Source organism: Macrosteles quadrilineatus, unplaced genomic scaffold, assembly GCF_028750875.1.
Source record: "Macrosteles quadrilineatus isolate MER2022 unplaced genomic scaffold, UCM_ALF_1.0 Scaffold_3__2_contigs__length_128488019, whole genome shotgun sequence".
NCBI lineage: Eukaryota > Metazoa > Arthropoda > Insecta > Hemiptera > Cicadellidae > Macrosteles > Macrosteles quadrilineatus.
The window spans coordinates 63,659,094-63,680,057 of record NW_026542596.1 but is presented as its reverse complement, the minus strand read 5'-3'; the positions used below and the strand labels follow the sequence as shown (position 1 = coordinate 63,680,057).

Genomic DNA, 20,964 nt, shown 5'->3' with positions numbered 1-20,964 from the left:
CAGGTTCGTAAAACTCATGCATCTGCAGAAATCTATTAGACATGATATTGCTAACTATAACCAACAAAGAACTTTAAAAAATTAAGTTAATGTTCCTATAAGACTGTACCTGAGATAAGATGTAGCACCAGTAGAAGGATCCTAAGATGGCTCCCTGGACCGTAGCGTCCCAGTCAAACTCCCCTTCCTCCTGTAAAGCATGTGATTTGAATAAAAAATAAATACAATAATTAAGTCTATAGTCACAGTAAAACCATAGACTAACCAACACAAGTAGACTTCTCATCCCATTGTAATTTTTGAAGCTCGTTTTTCATGTCTAGTTCATGTACGCCACACTGGGCGCTAGTGTCGACGAAATTTTGTTTCTATTATTTTAGGGTTAATTTCTTGATTTGTGCTTTACTGTTTGGTTAAATAACTAGGGGACAATTTATTGTTTATGATTAGATTGTATTATTTGGTTAAACAAGGTTTTAAATGACTGTATTAACGGGAAACAAATTGTAAACAAAACACGACCTCTACATAAACCGTACAGAACTAACAATAACATTGTCTTCAGCTGATCCATTAGGATGAGAAATCTACTAAGGGAGTATGTTTTATCTATGGTAAAACATACCGGTACTTCTGAAATATCATTTTTTCCAACAGGTGCTTAATAGATTTGTATAATCTTGAAGCCATTTTAGTAGAATATTTGTATGAATGATTTCATGATACCAAGGAATGACAATTTAACTATACCTATGAACAGAGTTATCACATTAATACAGGGAGCGGCAAAATAATCTGACGGTTTTCTTTGCCGCCCTGTCGAGCGAATGAGTGGCGTAGGGTGGTGGGAATAGGGGCGTTACAAAGCCAACGTGTGAACATTTTTAGTAGCCATGGAGCCGTGGGATAGCTGAGCAACATGTATTTGTAGTAGAAGTGTTTTTAAAAGTGGAAATTCCTGTGTAGCTGTTCAGTACACGTTTCAATGTGGGTCCAAGGGGAAAAGTCCCAACTCAAAAAACCATTTTGCAGTGAGTAGGTAACTTCAGAGCTACTAGTTCAGTATTGAAAAAAGCCAACAGGCTGTCCAAGTCCAAGGTCAGCCCCGACGCTAGAGAACGCTGAGAGAGTGAGAGAAGATGTGGAAGTTAGTCCTCAGTGGTCTAAACGTTAATAATCCGCAGCTCTGTACTTGTCTGGCCGCTCGATAGAAGAGTATTACAATACGACCTGCATTTCCAATCATACAAAATGGCACAAAATGGTTTACAAAATGGCAATTGTGCAACAGTTGAAACCCAGAGATGCAATGCGCATCTCATTTTCAGAACAAGTAGTGATTGATTTTCTTACACGTAACAACATTTTCATTACGAGCGACGAATCACACTTTGAACCACAACATACAGTATTCCTCATTCTCTTTAGTTTCACACCGAACTAGTAGCTCTAAAGTTACCCACCCACAGCAAAATGGTGTTTCGACTTGGGACTTTTCTTCTTTGACCCACATTGAAACGTGTACTGAACAGCTACACAGGAATTTCCACTTTTAAAAACACTTCTACTACAAATACATGTTGCTCAGCTATCCCACGGCTCCATGGCTACTAAAAATGCTCACACGTTGGCTTTGTAACGCCCCTATTCCCACCACCCTACGCCACTCATTCGCTCGACAGGGCGGCAAAGAAAACCGTCAGATTATTTTGCCGCTCCCTGTACAATAAATTATCATGTATTTTTTTAATGTTTGTAAATTAGTTATTGACTATCAAGACCTTATTTAACACAGCTGATACTCTCAACAAATACTGCACTGTTTTCTTTTGAAGGGTAAATAATTGATATAATGCGTTGATAAAATATTCTACGTCTAAGTATAAACTGACAACTTCTAAACTCTAACAGCATAAGAAATTTTGTCAGAAAACATGCGAATGGCAAATTGTGAAATCCCAATTAACTTCTCCTATGCATACTAAATCATTAGGAATGACTTAATCATTCAATTTGACTAGAGAATGTGCAGCAAGTAAACAAACCGGAGAGTGGACTGGTGACTCGTCGGAGCTGTTAGTGATGGTGCTGTGATCGTAGCAGACGAGAGGATCATCCCCGGCTGTGTCGGTCTTGGGCAGTGGAGGGGGGAGCTTGACCATCGCAACTATCGCGATGTTGATGTCCGTGCGCATCATGAAGGACACCAGGAACCCAGAAAACGACAGCAGGTAGAGCACCACCCGAGCTGGTACTGCATCTGCACAAAGGTACTTTTTTTTATATTCTGGTTCAGTTTTGAGATGATATGTTAGGTATAGTACAAAAAGTGTTTTATTTTCATTACTGTGTTTATAGTTTATAGTAGGTGACTATGTTTATTATTATCAATGAAAGTCATTATATTCCCAGCTCTTAATTTAGCAAAAGAAAAATCTGTCAATTTTCCCTTGCCTCCAATTAGAACCAAACATAGGTACTATTTTTTATCAAACATAGAATTCTTATCACTCTTGACTCTTATTAAAAAGAGTTGTTTAGCCTCCAGATTACTGCATACTTAAAATAGTTTACAATACCTGCATAGTAATCCTTTGTTGCTTTCTGGCAACTAGATCAGTTCCGTGGAACCATCTTCCAGTCTCAAGGACTCTTATTGGTAATTATTTGTATTTTGGAAGTTAAATATAAAAATATGAATATAAAAAATGTTGCCATACCTTGCAAGGCCTGATAGCAGTACTTGGGCTGTTTGAGGGGAATGTTGAGGTTGGAGTCATCTGGCCGGGCCTCCTCAAACGCTGGCATTGCCTCCGGGACGCGGGCCGTGCCCCCTGTAATAGACCCAAAGTTTTATATCATACAAATACAATATACAGTATATTTTTTTTATTTTCCATGTCATAATCTTCACATTCTGATACAAGACCCTAGCTGGACCGTTTTAACTTGGCATTATCAAATAGCTAAAACCACTGGTGGTTGAAATGATTTGATCCTGTGGTCTCCAGGACCAAAGCCCTGTGCTCTACCAGACAAGCTTGCTCCTCCAACACACCACATAACATGTTATGTGTTTCAGTATACTCTCGTCATTTAGAACACCATGAACCTTACAACATACACTTTGGGGCAGGAACAGATCTCATATCATTGTTATTTTATGTTTCTGTTTCTATGAAGTCATGGTTCAGAATGTTGCTCCGCTTTATTATTTTTACCAGTTATTAACTTATAAAAATACAATCTATTGCACAGCAAGACCTAAGTGGATATATTACAATTATTTTGTAAAGTTTCGATGGTGCACAGTTTGGGACAGTAATACAAATTATTAACTGATTGGATTTTCTTTTTTTCTTGATTTTTGACAAAAGATGGTTACTAAAGTCATGACTAAAAATAAAGATAGGTATTTTCAAAATGAAGAAATAATACCGGTAGAATAAAAAAAACCAGTAGATCTCAATACAGTATTTTAAAATTGAAGATAACGTTTTATATGACTGTTCCTTATAAGTGTAGTAGCACAGTTAGTAGTATCCAATAGTCAATGGTAGTAGTGTAATAATGATAGTCTATGATAAATAGTGAAAGGATGAATTTTAATATTTATTGAAAGAAAAATGTACTGTAATCTTTTGGAGAGTATGGGGTAGAATAAGGCAGAAGCTAGTCAGGTTTTCCCAATTTACAACTAAAAATCGTAATATTTAAGCTATTTCGTATTCAATCTTTTTGATCTTGGTATCGTTTGATAGATGATTAAAAATTCCAAATAAAAGTGTTATTGACATTTTTTCATAAAATCAGCCATTTTCGAGTAATTAAAGTTTAAAAAATTAAAATGGCCGCCATTTTGAAATTTTAAATTGAATCATGATAATTTTTTTCCTAACATGGGTCTCTTTTACCTTAACATACATACCAAGTTTCATTAAGATCGGTTGAAAAATTCAAAGATAAAAATGTTTATATGTAAAAAATATAAATTGGCGGAAATCAGGTTAACGAAGCGATTTTGGAAAAAATGTCATTCTTGATTATCTCTTTATTTTGACCCACGGAATCAGTATGTAAATTATGTCCCCACCTTTTTGAACACCCTGTATATTATATTATAAACTAATTAAAAATATTTTTGGATTCAGTTCCTAATAGGCTATTTTGGATTGAAACTGTCACTTTTGTAAACAAGTCTTACTCACACACTCAATAATTTTGAAATCAATCAAATTGTCCCTTGAAACCCTACCTCACTATATTTTATTTTTTGTTTCCTTGGAAATACGATTAATTTCACATAAAATCCCTCAGAGCTAATTTTTATGATTAGATTTTCTTTTAAATTCATCTAAAACTGTTAACAAAAAACCCATAATAGTTCAGACAAAACGACATTACACAACATACCTGTAATATGACTTATGATGGATTTAAACCATAAAATTGTGCCTGTAAAAGACACAATATGACTCAACCGGTCTATTTTCATTGTTCTAGACATTCTAGTCTATCAGTGACTGGCGTTGAAACATCCAAGATGTTCTTGACTGTGTAAATACAAAAGCTTGATTGAAATGGTTGATATCATTAGTAAACCATTAACTGATAAAGCCGATATTGTTACCAATTGTTACCCATGGTTTGATATATGAGTTGTAGCTTGTTGTTACAATGAGTTGTTTGGTTAAAAAATGTGTACCGGTACACTTAGTTTATTCTGAGTCAAAAAAGTTCAACAAATAATTTTGGTGAAATAATGTTGTTGAAACGTTTTTAAGTGTTGTGTTAGCTTTGACATTTTAAGGTGTTAACTTTTAGTACCATATTTCCAAATATTTTAACTGACTACAATGACAGAATATCGCAAGTTGTATGGTAATTCCTCCAAAATCTGGGCTAATTAAGGATGAATTTGTTTAATGTATTTCTAGATTGAGTTTACTAAACTCAATAAGATAAAGGTTGTGCATCTTTATGAAAATGTTTAAATATATATCGTTCAAACTAAAAGATCAAAAATTTTCTATTGTTTCCTACTTAAAATTAATTATTTGTTTATTTTCTAAATAAACATCACTTATTCACAAAAACTAATTTTACTTTTAAAATTAAAAAAAAACTAATAAAATTGTACATAAAAAAATATGTTAATTTATACACTTAATCTTGCTACTTAAGGCCTATAATGTTCACTTAAAGCATGTTTATTTCACATTGTTAAATATACATAATAATGCTAATTGAAGAAAAATAACTCTAAAAGAACAACACGATTCACCAATTTGATTACAGTGTAAGAAATATTAAGATCAACAAGTTAATTTGTTGTTTGCTTAGTATTTTTGCATTATTTCATGATGTAGTGTATGAGTCAAATGAGAATACAGTTAGTAATATCCGCTGAGTCACCCAATTTATGCACTTCAGCAAATATGTAATGCCAACCAGCAAATATAGTGAATTTATGTTTGTTACACAGAAAATTTTACATAAAACCATCATAAAGTAGCAAAACCTTCTTCGGTGTTATATGTATTTTGATAATATTTTAGTACAAGAGCTAGTTACTAAAATAATCATGTACAAAACTTAATATTAAATCCAAGCACAATCAAAGATTCTACATATTCTCATTATATATTTATCTAAGACAAATTTTATTTTTTTTTTATTTTTTCACTTAACCAGACAATGTTTCTGTCCAATAGATGTAGAGTGTTTTTGTTTATTTTACTATCAGAAATTACTCTGCCAAAACAGTAATAATGACTTAGTATAAATTACTGTACTAAAATTTCTTTACAATTTAATTGGTCTAATATAAATAAAGAAATACTTGTATTGTAGAGAAATATGCAATGCAAACGATTATAAATACAAATAAGTTTATAGTAGTATTACGCAACGAAGGCACGTACCTTAAATTTTCTACTCGTGTCGTTATCACTATTTACACGAGTTGCTCTACTTCACAAACGACCGATTTTTAATTACTAATAATCACTATTCAAAACTTTTAAGAGAGGTTATGTTATGTTTTCGTTTGTAACCTCTCATTGCCACTGACATTGATGCAACGACTCATTGAACCGACTAATTACACCAATCGTTAACAATTAAATTGGTAAACAGCTGATTAGTTTAAGTTCGAAGCATTGCAATTTTACTTCTTCTCTCTCAATCCTTGAACCTCATTGTTTCGTTGTCGTGTTGATAAGTAAAACTATGCTGTTACTGTATGTAAGTAAACGCTGTTATGTGAAACTTTACAATTCTAAGAACTGAACTGAAACTTTAAAAATGGTCGTAGGTAAATGAATTTAATAAAACATTTTGAATTACAACTATGTTTGCATTGTCACAATAAATTATAAAAACGTATACAGACATGCACATTTTTTTACACACTAACAAAATATTTACTGCCAAGCTCATGACCCTAACTGATTATATTTTACCCCAGTTATTTAAAAAGATCTATGCTTTACCTATTTATGAGATTTAGACTTTAACCTTTCATTCCATCAATAAAACAGCCGTTTTTGGTGCAGCGTGACAAAAAATGCATGCTTGGGCCTAATCTGTTTTGGATTAAGTGTAGAATTAAATACACTGTAAACATAATAAAGATACCGATTTGGAAATCCCTTCTATTAAGCCTACTAAATAAGTTTGGGATGCTCTGATATATTTTACATTATAGGTATAATATTGTATGTTGATAATAAGAATGAAGTTGTAGTTGTAGCTATTATCAGCCCATTTAGATAACAGGCAACAAAACATTTGATGTATTATTATTTGACTTTCCCCACTTTTGGTGGTTGTAAAAGATGTAATATTTATAAATAGAGATTCGTGTTTGATTATAATGCCAAAATTATGAGTAGTTTCCCTATTTATGCAGTGTGAAAACATGTTTTAAAATAAACTAAAAGAACAATGGATAGAAACATTCAATTCTATATTCATTATTAAAATTTTATATTCAGCATGGAGGTGTTTCCTAAAAATATTAGTTAGTTAATTATTGAATATAGTAGCCTTATCAAAGTCCTTTCCAAGGCCGAACACTAATGTGATACCCCAAATGTTATATAACCGCTAAGGAAAATCATTGACTTAAGATACTGCGAGTAAACTTTCCCAAAAAAGCCTATGCATATTTTGAAATATGTTTGTCTATTTCAAAAATGTTCAAAAATGTTCCCAAAGATTTAAGGACAAATTACAGCTGAGCTTTAGTCTTTAGGGAGAAAATATCGTTGTGTAACCAAGTTGTGTTATATCTGTTAATATTTTATACATTATCAATTGACGTACTGTATTTAAAATTGCAAATTGTTATCGATAGTTGAGTTATCTCTTTCCTACCGCAGTAATATCAGTGAAGGTTTTTCTTGCAGTGATTCACTTCAATGTTGACATATTGTCACGTCACTAGGGTGGTCTAGTATATACTTTTTGGTGCCTCACGCACACTCGCATAAACAATGCCGAGTGTACTGTGTGTGTGCGCGCGAGTGGCGCGACCTACTTAACCTAACCTAACAATCTAACATATGCGATACACGCGCTTAATCTCGCTGTGTTCAATTATCGTAACACCAGCGAAATTACTTTTCCATTAAATGTTCCATAAGACTTGACTAGCTTTAGGTGTTTAAACATGGTTGTAAATAAAAATGTTACTACTGCTACTCAAAATGTCATATTTTAAAACGTTTTTATTAGCTAGCTTTTTTGTCCGCGTACAAATTTTGCAATCAATTTTATAATAACTTCCCGATGAGCTAGAGACTTGAAACTTGGAACATAGCTCACAAATGGATGACAATGCAATATTATATAATTTAATTTTCATATTTTCCTTGGGCTACGCCCCATGGGCTTGTTTTTATTAACTCGCTTTCTTGCAAATATTGATACTTCCCGATGAGCTACGGACTTGAAACTTGAAACATAGCTCACAAATGGGTGACAATGCAATATTACATAATTTAATTTTCATATTTCCCTCGGGCTACGCCCCATGGGCTTGTTTTTATCAGCTCGCTTCGGCTTTCCTACAAATTTTAATATCAATTTTAAACGAAGTTATTTATACTCTCCTCATATTTATAAATTATTTTTTACTTTTTACTGCGTTTAAAAACGTTTTGTTTTTAAAAAGTGTTTTATTTATAAATTATTTTATATTATGTTCTACACAATTTATCTGACATAAATGTCCCATCACAGTTAAATAATGTTTTATGTTAAGCCAAGAACAACAAAATTACTCCTAAATATGTAATAGAATATGTAGGTCTTTACTAAACTTATCAGGAAATCAAAATATATATAGATTGCAATGTCAGCACTGTGTTTTAAACAAAGTATAATTGTTATGTTTCATGTTATCTTCCCAATAATTACATTTAAAAATCAAAACGCAACATCTTAGTTGACAGTATTGTTTATATCGGCAATTTGAACATACTATGTGCCTCCTATATCCAATTAAAATGCTACAAACAAATTTCAAATTAACGGGGGACTCACAAGTTTCCTCTTTCCGTTATATAAAATAATAGAATTATATGTAATTATTTGTATATAAAATGTTACAACCTTGTCGGGGGAATACGTAAAGGCGGGCGATGGCATCCACTAACGCAGGCTCGGGGTTGGCCATACTGCGGCAATGTTGATGTTGACTGGCGGTGGCGGCACTGCTTCCACGCGGGACAACATAGCCCGCAGTTAGCGTTAAATATCCCTCAATTTACCTTTCCGTAAAACAATCCCACCCGATCGCAAACACTTGTAAAAGATTCCCAAACGTTCTGCACTTTAGTAATGTCGACCATGGGTGGCCCTGCTTCCACGGGACAACATATCCCGCAGTTAGCGTTAAATATCCCTCAATTTACCTTTCCGTAAAAAAATCCCACCTGATCGCAAACACTTGAAAAAAAATTCCCAAACATTCTGCACTTGAGTAACAGTACGTGTATACTCAATGGTAATGTATATATTTGTACAATATTTTGTATATATTTTGTATGTTGACTGGAGAGAGTGGTGGCACTGCTTACACGTCAACTTTATCCCTTTGTTAGCATTAAATATTCCCCTTGTGTACCTTTTAGAATGAAAATCCCCGCAATTTCCCCAAACACTAGTAGCAAATTCCCGGTACATCCTGCACTTTGGTAAACAAATTTAAATTAATTTTTAATAGGCCTACTAATTTGGAAATAAATTGTTCTTTTGTTGGTCAAAATAATTGATAAAAAGCCTGAAACGGATGAAAATTTAGTTGATTGTTAGTTTTGTTTATTAGTTTGGGTGGTTAAATAATTTAAAGGTATACTGCTCAACCAAGAGCTTAAGGCCTAGTTTTTGCAAAGTCAGATTAAACTTTTGAGTGCATGGTAGCGGGCTTACTTGATGATACCTTAGGGCAGGAAAACATTCCTTGTTGGAGTCCTGCAACTGATCCATTCTAACAACAAGGTGGCGCCCTCTCTCGAGCAAATCCCGACCAACTTGGTAACAATTCAAGGGTGACCTGCTATCAGTAATCCAGACTTGGATGAGCTACGAATTTCCCCCCACCACTCACGCCCTTCTCCACTGAGCTAGGCTATCAAAAGTGATATCTCAGGTGCCAAGGTGGGATACTCTTTCTTAGTTATGTTGGTACAGTATAATTTTGCACCATTCATATACAATTTTAAAATAAATCAATGTAGCCTGTATTGTGCACTCAGGGATAAAAATTATACCTTTATCCCGCACTACAAAAAAGATTCCCGTTGGACCCCTCGCATTGCATCAAACTTTGTTGATACAAATCCACTCTAATCCACACATTTGAAATATAACTCATGTACATTCCCAAATTTGGGATGGGAAATTGTACTTTGACACACGCTTTTGGCAAAAAAATTATTTTGTAGAAATGTGTCGCGAATTCCGTCAAAAGTATCTTGACACAGTTGTAAAATAAACCCCCGTATATCCTACACCTCATAATCAAAAATTGAACCTTTATCACCCCCTTTTTCCGAAAAAATCTCATTTAATGCCACTCATTTAATCAAACTTAAGCTTTATAACTTACAAGCGATATCCGTACCAATATTTTGTTTTTAATTTCCGCTTTATCCCAAGCTTTTGGAAAAGCTGTATATCGCAACATTTTGAAAAAAAAAACTATAAGTTTATTCTGCTTTATAGTTGAGAGTCCCATTGAATCCCGCGTATTCCATCAAACTTCGCTATCCTTTATCATTTAAGTACTAATATTGTTAATAATGTTAATATTAAACATTATTTACTAATATTGTTACGGTACGGTATATTCTCGCCCATCCCAGGAATAAATCACTGCAAATTACCCAATTTCCCAAAAGAAATTTTGCTTTTATACAGCTGTATAGCGAATAGAGCACATTGGTAGAAGATATATTTTATAAATACCCCCACCTCAGCAAACCTGCCGACTAAGCGAATTTCCATTTGTCTGAATTGATTTTAAATTCAATCTATTTATATAACATTAGAGTTAACGAGTACTTAGGTTTGCTACTACGGGGGACTAATAAAGTGTATTTTATAGTAAAATATTAATAGCTTGGTATAAAATAAATAAATTTGCGATGTTTGATCAACATATATCCATAAACAAGTAAACTACAACATTTTACAATATTCTCCATAAGAATTACATGAGAGTTTTAAATTTAAATTTTTTTGAATTTTCTCCATTACCAATAACCGTACAAAAACACTTTGATATGGTATATTATTTGTTTTTTAAGCTCTTTAAAAAGTTCTAGAGAGAAATTGGGAAATTTTGTGTTTTGAGGGTCAAAAATGAGAAACCCCATTTTTTTTTTTATACCACAAAACCCCCCGTTCCCATGGTCCGACCATGCTGGTTCGCGAACTCAAGTTTATCCCGCCTTACACCTTTAAATATAGGGACATTCACTAAAACATTAAGATTTTTCAAACGAACCAACGGTTTTGTATAATCAATAATGACGAACAGTTATGCAAAACAACTATACAGACGATTAGATTTTGCTTATTAAAACAATTACCAGCAAATATTACTTTTGTTAATGATTAAAAATCACCTAAACGCAATTACTGAATGACACATTACTTGCAATCTTTACTTATCTGCAATAGTGACCAATTATTTTAGCCAGAGTTTCCTCATAGATAAACAATGTGTAATGTATAAACCGATAGTGCAATAATCAAATAGGACTTATAAAAGTGAATTTAAGTTTCACCACAAACAAAATAAGTATACGGAATACACGCACGAAAATATATTAAAACAGCTGGTAATCTATATCTAAATATACTATTATATACAAATCTAATGGTGTCTGTCTGTATATGTGTTACTAATAGGTGCAAAAACTACTGAACCAACTGGGCTTAAATTTAACAAAAATATTGCTACCATACCAAGGACCATTATAGGACTATTCACATTTCGATATTGACCGTAGGCTTTGGCTTTAAAAGTTCTGAGGTGATGATTTTAAAAGTAAATATTGATTGGTCTCAATGGCTGCGATTAAAACACTAATAATGTCTGTTTACATTTGTTCTGACATTTAAATGTAAACAAGAAGAACTGCTAAACTGCATATTTCACAATTTTAGACAGCTGATACAAAGAAATTAAATATAATTTTTCCCATAACTATGAGGTAGGTTTATTTTAATCTAACCTTTTATCATGGATTATTTATTCTAAAACTATGTCAATGATTATAGAAAAAAATATTCTATAACCTTGCTGTATCAACTCCGGCTCTGCTTTGGATTTTTTAAAGTGTCTAAGTTATGAAAATAATATTATTAATATGTTTTCATGGGAAAATTATGAAAATTACAATGTATAGATGTTTTGTATGAATTTGGAGGCTACTTTAAATACATTCTAACTGCTTAACATGTATTAGATTAACTTAACATAACATGCACATCACATTGTTTTTATATGTATATTTAGGTAAATTAAGTTATTGTGTTTTGCTAAACCTATGCTTAAATTAAACTAAAGAATATCATCAATAACTAAATTGTACATCATTGATTTTTGTGTTCTAATATCTGTAGTATATGTGTAACTATATTTAATTATCAAATGGTAATATAAAATACTCTTATTTTATCTTAACATAGCTTTCAGTTCACATTTACTTTATTTGATAAATTTATTATTTGTGTTTTGCCACACCACTGATTAAATTAAACCAAGGAAAATGTCATAAAACTAAGCAGTACAAGTGTTCTTTTGTTTCTAAAATCAATGAAATATCTGTAACTATGTTTACTTAATGGGAAGTGTGAAAATTTAAAGGCAATGGACGATGGAACTAATTAAAAGAACTGATTTGTATATTAAGTTGTTTGTTCATATTTTTGTAGAGTAGAATCAGAGACGCAATGAAACATATACTGAATTTGCTATTACATTTTTTAGTCCTCGATGCCTTGACAATCATATTAGTTTTGTCTGTTGTCTTTAATACTAAATTATCTGTTTAACATTTTTTATAGTATAGATATAGTTTCTTTAATATTTCAAAATACTGTATTGATAAGGCACAACAATATTTCTAAAGTTTATAACAGCTGACTTAGTTTTTGTTAATGATTTATTGTGAGTGAAGAAACAGAAGATGGAAGGATTTGTGATTTAATATGAAGAAGAGTGAAATTTACAAAATGTCCATTTAAATTTAATAATAAGTATTTTTGCAACTTGAAAATTGAAATTTAAAATGTCAATTATAAATAAATAGATATGTAATTAAGGGAGATGAAGGTAAATCGTATGTGAAAGTTGTATTCGAAGATTTGGTCAGTTTTTCTCATATCAGCCTACACAAGATTTAAAATTAGAAAAACCAAAATGGTGGTATCCACTACTTACCAGATTTAAAAGTCATAATTTAAACGTTCCTATTATGGCCATAAAAGTTGAATTTTGTTTCTAAAAGCGTTGGCTGATGTGTAACTATTATATGCAACAGATGTAAAGATTAAAATGTATCTATTTTGTGTCCTCTTTCCGTTGCAAAGCACGGGTACAACAGCTAGTATTTTACATATTTATCCAAATTTCTATTCAAATATTAATTATATTTTCCCTCTGTTTAACACAATGGTATGGACTGAATCTAATAGTTGCTACGGTTTAAAATAAGTTGAATTGGTAATGGACAACACTAAACTCTATTGGATACTTTTTTATCAACAGCAAATTTTGACATGTCAACCTCTAGTTCTATTCATCGTTGAAGGTACGGGCCAATATTTCAAACGTTAAATGAAATTTGGAAAATTTTAAACTTTTGACAGTTTTAAAATGAAAAGGGTATATTGAAAGCGTACAAGTCAATATATTCGTAGTACTCACTTTGAAAACTAGAGTATATCCTTAGCGAGAGAGAGCGAGAGGGAGGTGCGGATCGATGGGTCGCACAAAAGATGAGAGGGTATCACACAAGATATCTGCGATAAGGCATTACATAACTGACAATCATAAGTCAAATCGATTAACCCATTTAGCAATTTGATAAACTATTCGCTAAACATGTTGGGCTACGACAATCAGAATCAACTAGGGAGTTGAAGTTATTTCGCAGAGATTTCTTGGTTAGGTTTTCATAACTATTTACAGGTCATATATGAATGCCATCTGATAGAATCATTCATTGATCATTGATCATTCATCATTCATGAATGCCAGCAACTCATTTCTATGGGTTCTAGAGCGTGGTTCTGATTGAAGGTTCAAATATTGCCAACCACAAAAGTTTTTGGTGATAATTTTATGACGGTTTAGAACTTTAACAGATACACCTGTCTAGAAACAAAATACCCACACCGCAGCAAACCTGCAAACTTAGCGAATTTCCATTTGCCTGAATTGATTTTCAATTAAATGTATTTAATTAACATTACATTTTATGAGTACCTAGGCTTGCTGCAACAGGGAGGGTTAAAAAGTGTGCTTTTTAGTAAAATATTAATAATTTACTATAAAATAAATACATTTACCAAGTTTGATCAAAATATTTTACACCAGACAAAAGTATATCGTTTCTTCTTTCGTCATCGTTGCATTTAGTTTTATTTTTAGACACTACTATTGAGAAAGCAATTGTTTCCATCTATCGAGAAACAAAATTCTACCCAATCGTGAAATTGGCACACCTGGTTCACAATCAATTTCTTATCTCTGGGATCAAACTTTGACTTGACCCAGCAACTCCCGTGTTATCAATATGTTAGATTATAATATTTGTTGGATTATAATATTTGAATCTATATGTTAGATTCAACAAACACTGCAATCACGTGGTTTAATTTGTTAGATTTTATCAATTATTCTAATTTGAAAAAAATAATTTCGTAAAACACGTTTTTAAGCTTAATCAGCTGATTCTAGTTAATACTAAATCATGGTTAGTCTTATTTTGCTACTACGTCTATTTAATCGTTTGCTTTTTTATTAGAACGTTTCTCATCTGAAATGGCAATATTGTATAAAAAAATGATTTTCACACAAAATTTTTTTTATATATAGTTTGCTATTCTATGGTACATTTGACCATAGATAAAACTCGACATTCCTGTAACCTGTAACCAAATTACTGATTTCTGTTTGATACGTCAACTTTTATCCAACCCAAACTGATAAAACAACTTATTGTAAGATATACCATATTTTATGCCACATTACACATTACAACAGTATCTAGGAGGGAAAAAGGTCCGTGAAGTTGGCGTACCCATATTAGCGTATCCACTTTTGATCATACCAATCGTTAGTTCATCGTTAGTTCTCGATAGTTCCCAAATTTTTTCGTTAGTTCTCAAAAAATAAAAAAGTTATAGCCGATTATAAGTGGGTACGCTAACTTCACACTTCCGGGTTCTATCACGCGCCGTTTTCTGAGGAGAAATGTTTACATCTATATACCAATCGTTAGTTCTTCGTTAGTCCTCGATAGTTCCCAAATTTTTTCGTTAGTTCTCAAAAAATAAAAAAGTTATGAGGCATACAAAGTGGGTACGCTAACTTCACAATTGTACAATTTCCAGCGGGAACAGTTTTTTTACTATAAATGCCTATATCTATATACCAATCGTTAGTTCTTCGTTAGTTCTCGATAGTTCTCCAAAATTAACGTTAGTTCTCAAAAAATAAAAAAGTTACGAAGCATAAAAAGTGGGTACGCCAACTTCACAGTTATAGAATTTCCAGCGGGCACAGTTTTTTTACTATAAATGACTATATCTATATACCAATCGTTAGTTCTTCGTTAGTTCTCGATAGTTCTCCAATATTTACGTTAGTTCTCAAAAAATAAAAAAGTTAAGAGGCATACAAAGTGGGTACGCCAACTTCACAATTATAGAATTTCCAGCGGGCACAGTTTTTTTACTATAAATACCTATATCTATATACCAATCGTTAGTTCTTCGTTAGTTCTCGATAGTTCTCCAATATTAACGTTAGTTCTCAAAAAATAAAAAAGTTAAGAGGCATACAAAGTGGGTACGCTAACTTCACAATTGTACAATTTCCAGCGGGAACAGTTTTTTTACTATAAATGCCTATATCTATATACCAATCGTTAGTACTTCGTTAGTTCTCGATAGTTCTCCAAAATTAACGTTAGTTCTCAAAAAATAAAAAAGTTACGAAGCATAAAAAGTGGGTACGCCAACTTCACAGTTATAGAATTTCCAGCGGGCACAGTTTTTTTTTACTATAAATGACTATATCTATATACCAATCGTTAGTTCTTCGTTAGTTCTCGATAGTTCTCCAATATTTACGTTAGTTCTCAAAAAATAAAAAAGTTAAGAGGCATACAAAGTGGGTACGCCAACTTCACAATTATAGAATTTCCAGCGGGCACAGTTTTTTTACTATAAATACCTATATCTATATACCAATCGTTAGTTCTTCGTTAGTTCTCGATAGTTCTCCAATATTAACGTTAGTTCTCAAAAAATAAAAAAGTTAAGAGGCATACAAAGTGGGTACGCTAACTTCACAATTGTACAATTTCCAGCGGGAACAGTTTTTTTACTATAAATGCCTATATCTATATACCAATCGTTAGTTCTTCGTTAGTTCTCGATAGTTCTCCAAAATTAACGTTAGTTCTCAAAAAATAAAAAAGTTACGAAGCATAAAAAGTGGGTACGCCAACTTCACAGTTATAGAATTTCCAGCGGGCACAGTTTTTTTACTATAAATGACTATATCTATATACCAATCGTTAGTTCTTCGTTAGTTCTCGATAGTTCTCCAATATTTACGTTAGTTCTCAAAAAATAAAAAAGTTAAGAGGCATACAAAGTGGGTACGCCAACTTCACAATTATAGAATTTCCAGCGGGCACAGTTTTTTTACTATAAATACCTATATCTATATACCAATCGTTAGTTCTTCGTTAGTTCTCGATAGTTCTCCAATATTAACGTTAGTTCTCAAAAAATAAAAAAGTTAAGAGGCATACAAAGTGGGTACGCTAACTTCACAATTGTACAATTTCCAGCGGGAACAGTTTTTTTACTATAAATGCCTATATCTATATACCAATCGTTAGTACTTCGTTAGTTCTCGATAGTTCTCCAAAATTAACGTTAGTTCTCAAAAAATAAAAAAGTTACGAAGCATAAAAAGTGGGTACGCCAACTTCACAGTTATAGAATTTCCAGCGGGCACAGTTTTTTTTTACTATAAATGACTATATCTATATACCAATCGTTAGTTCTTCGTTAGTTCTCGATAGTTCTCCAATATTTACGTTAGTTCTCAAAAAATAAAAAAGTTAAGAGGCATACAAAGTGGGTACGCCAACTTCACAATTATAGAATTTCCAGCGGGCACAGTTTTTTTACTATAAATACCTATATCTATATACCAATCGTTAGTTCTTCGTTAGTTCTCGATAGTTCTCCAATATTAACGTTAGTTCTCAAAAAATAAAAAAGTTAAGAGGCATACAAAGTGGGTACGCTAACTTCACAATTGTACAATTTCCAGCGGGAACAGTTTTTTTACTATAAATGCCTATATCTATATACCAATCGTTAGTACTTCGTTAGTTCTCGATAGTTCTCCAAAATTAACGTTAGTTCTCAAAAAATAAAAAAGTTACGAAGCATAAAAAGTGGGTACGCCAACTTCACAGTTATAGAATTTCCAGCGGGCACAGTTTTTTTACTATAAATGCCTATATCTATATACCAATCGTTAGTTCTTCGTTAGTTCTCGATAGTTCTCCAATATTTACGTTAGTTCTCAAAAAATAAAAAAGTTAAGAGGCATACAAAGTGGGTACGCACACTTCACAATTATATAATTTCCAGCGGGCACAGTTTTTTTACTATAAATACCTATATCTATATACCAATCGTTAGTTCTTCGTTAGTTCTCGATAGTTCTCTAAAATTAACGTTAGTTCTCAAAAAATAAAAAAGTTACGAAGCATAAAAATGGGGGGGCCAACTACACAACTATAGAATTTCCAGCGGGCACAGTTTTTTTACTATAAATGCCTATATCTATATACCAATCGTTAGTACTTCGTTAGTTCTCGATAGTTCTCCAAAATTAACGTTAGTTCTCAAAAAATAAAAAAGTTACGAAGCATAAAAAGTGGGTACGCCAACTTCACAGTTATAGAATTTCCAGCGGGCACAGTTTTTTTACTATAAATGCCTATATCTATATACCAATCGTTAGTTCTTCGTTAGTTCTCGATAGTTCTCCAATATTTACGTTGGTTCTCAAAAAATAAAAAAGCTACGAGGCATACAAAGTGGGTACGCTAACTTCACAATTATAGAATTTCCAGCGGGCACTGTTTACTGACTATAAATGCCTGTATCTATATACCAATCGTTAGTTCTTCGTTAGTTCTCGATAGTTCTCCAATATTTACGTTAGTTCTCAAAAAATAAAAAAAGTTACGAGGCATACAAAGAGGGTTCGCTAATTTCACAATTATACAATTTCCAGCGGGCACCTTTTTCTGACTATAAATGCCTGTATCTATATACCAATCGTTAGTTCTTCGTTAGTTCTCGATAGTTCTCCAATATTAACGTTAGTTCTCAAAAAATAAAAAAGTTAAGAGGCATACAAAGTGGGTACGCTAACTTCACAATTGTACAATTTCCAGCGGGAACAGTTTTTTTACTATAAATGCCTATATCTATATACCAATCGTTAGTACTTCGTTAGTTCTCGATAGTTCTCCAAAATTAACGTTAGTTCTAAAAAAATTAAAAAGTTACGAAGCATAAAAAGTGGGTACGCCAACTTCACAGTTATAGAATTTCCAGCGGGCACAGTTTTTTTACTATAAATGCCTATATCTATATACCAATCGTTAGTTCTTCGTTAGTTCTCGATAGTTCTCCAATATTTACGTTAGTTCTCAAAAAATAAAAAAGCTACGAGGCATACAAAGTGGGTACGCTAACTTCACAATTATAGAATATCCAGCGGGCACCGTTTTATGACTATAAATGCTTATATCTATATGCCAATCGTTAGTTCTTCGTTAGTTCTCGATAGTTCTCCAATATTTGCGTTAGTTCTCAAAAAATGAAAAAGTTACGAAGCATAAAAAGTGGGTACGCCAACTTCACAATTATAGAATTTCCAGCGGGCACAGTTTTTTTTAAATAAAAATGCTTACATCTATATACCAATCGTTAGTTCTTTGTTAGTTCTCGATAGTTCTCCAATATTTACGTTAGTTCTAAAAAAAAAATAAAAAAGTTACGAGGCATACAAAGTGAGTACGCTGACTTCAAAATTATAAAATTTCCAGCGGGCACCGTTTTCCGACTAAAAACGCTTAAATCTATATACCAATTTTTAGTTCCATGCATTGTAATTTGATTCATCTTCACACAATGAAAATCAAAGTAACACTGACATTAGAATAACTATCACATTATGATTCTCTCGAAGAGAAAGGATTGCTTATCAGTTCCAGGATAGCGCTTATCTGTGATATCCGCAATAGTAGTTGCAGGTGTCACTCGGTTAGATTATTTTTTAGGAGTGATAATTTTGATTACGTTATTAAAATGATTAACAGTTGAATATCAGTTAATATTATCAGTTAATTAGAACATCCAAAAAAGACAACGCTTCCAAAAATTGGTTTTAGATAAGCAATGAAATCATATTTATACCTACTTAGTTGTGTGAAAAAGTGCATTTTATAAAAAGTCCATCATGGAAACAAAATAAACTATCCATCAAAATGAAAACCAGAGTCTGCTAAGTAAAATGGTATAAAGTAATTTATAAGCAGTGATTATTTGAATTGGATTAAGCAGATAAAATATCAAAGAACTTCTGTTTGGTTAATTAAACTAATCGTTTGTATTGTTTGTATTTGTTTGTGTTCGTTATTAGTATTATAAAATTACATCATTAAACGTAACAAGTTACGAGTGACAGTTGCACGGATCGAGACTGGAAGGTCATACGGACTTGAACAAACTGGAGACTGGAGTAGTGGATGGAATAAATGTGTACAACACATTACTAGCATGGCGTATTGGGTATGGCGGGGTCGAGACAATATTTATTTAGTTGTATAGTAGTATACTGTAAGCATTTTTCGTTGAATGAAGGTGCGCGCTGGAAATCAGAAGCATTAAATAAGTTTATCTATTGATTATTGGCTATACGTATATTTATTTAATTTTTTTAGAACTAACAAAATAAATGAGTGAGCCCATCTTACGATTAATATTAAGATATAGGCACTTTTAGTCAGACAAGGGTGCACGCTAGGAATGATTTGGGTTTGAGGTTGGCATAACCACGTTTAAGACCTTTTGCCTTTTTACTTTTTAAGAACTAGTAATAATATTGGGGAACTAACACGACATAACGAAGAACTAAAAATTGGTAAATAGATATAAGCGTTTTTAGTCAGAAAACGGTGCCCGCAGGATATTTTATAAATTTGAAGTCACCGTACTCACTTTGTACGCCTCGTAACTTTTTTATTTTTTTGAGAACTAACGTAAATATTACAGAACTATCGAGAACTAACGAAGACCTAACGATTGGTATATAGATATAGGCATTTATACCATAGAATAGCAAACTATATATAAAAAAAATTTTGTGTGAAAATCATTTTTTTATACAATATTGCCATTTCAGATGAGAAACGTTCTAATAAAAAAGCAAACGATTAAATAGACGTAGTAGCAAAATAAGACTAACCATGATTTAGTATTAACTAGAATCAGCTGATTAAGCTTAAAAACGTGTTTTACGAAATTATTTTTTTCAAATTAGAATAATTGATAAAATCTAACAAATTAAACCACGTGATTGCAGTGTTTGTTGAATCTAACATATAGATTCAAATATTATAATCCAACAAATATTATAATCTAACATATTGATAACACGGGAGTTGCTGGGTCAAGTCAAAGTTTGATCCCAGAGATAAGAAATTGATTGTGAACCAGGTGTGCCAATTTCACGATTGGGTAGAATTTTGTTTCTCGATAGATGGAAACAATTGCTTTCTCAATAGTAGTGTCTAAAAATAAAACTAAATGCAACGATGACGAAAGAAGAAACGATATACTTTTGTCTGGTGTAAAATATTTTGATCAAACTTGGTAAATGTATTTATTTTATAGTAAATTATTAATATTTTACTAAAAAGCACACTTTTTAACCCTCCCTGTTGCAGCAAGCCTAGGTACTCATAAAATGTAATGTTAATTAAATACATTTAATTGAAAATCAATTCAGGCAAATGGAAATTCGCTAAGTTTGCAGGTTTGCTGCGGTGTGGGTATTTTGTTTCTAGACAGGTGTATCTGTTAAAGTTCTAAACCGTCATAAAATTATCACCA

General features: G+C 32.3%; 1 protein-coding gene across 9 annotated transcripts in view; it reads right to left on the bottom strand.

The window, feature by feature from the left end:
- The window catches only part of LOC128988819 (sialin-like), a 76,212-nt gene that overhangs the window by 11,119 nt on the left and 44,129 nt on the right, over positions 1 to 20,964 (bottom strand). For 6 of the 9 annotated variants that reach the window (XM_054410490.1, XM_054410489.1, XM_054410487.1 and 3 more), the window contains 3 exons: positions 2,721 to 2,834; positions 2,046 to 2,260; positions 110 to 190 (listed from right to left, as the gene is read on the bottom strand). In XM_054410490.1, the coding sequence (XP_054266465.1) occupies positions 110 to 190; positions 2,046 to 2,260; positions 2,721 to 2,808 (384 nt within the window). In that variant the 5' untranslated portion in view covers positions 2,809 to 2,834. Of the gene's footprint in view, positions 1 to 109; positions 191 to 2,045; positions 2,261 to 2,720; positions 2,835 to 4,413; positions 4,523 to 13,447; positions 13,508 to 20,964 lie in introns of those variants that run through there. The other 3 variants (XM_054410485.1, XM_054410486.1, XM_054410491.1) reach the window with 2 other exon arrangements.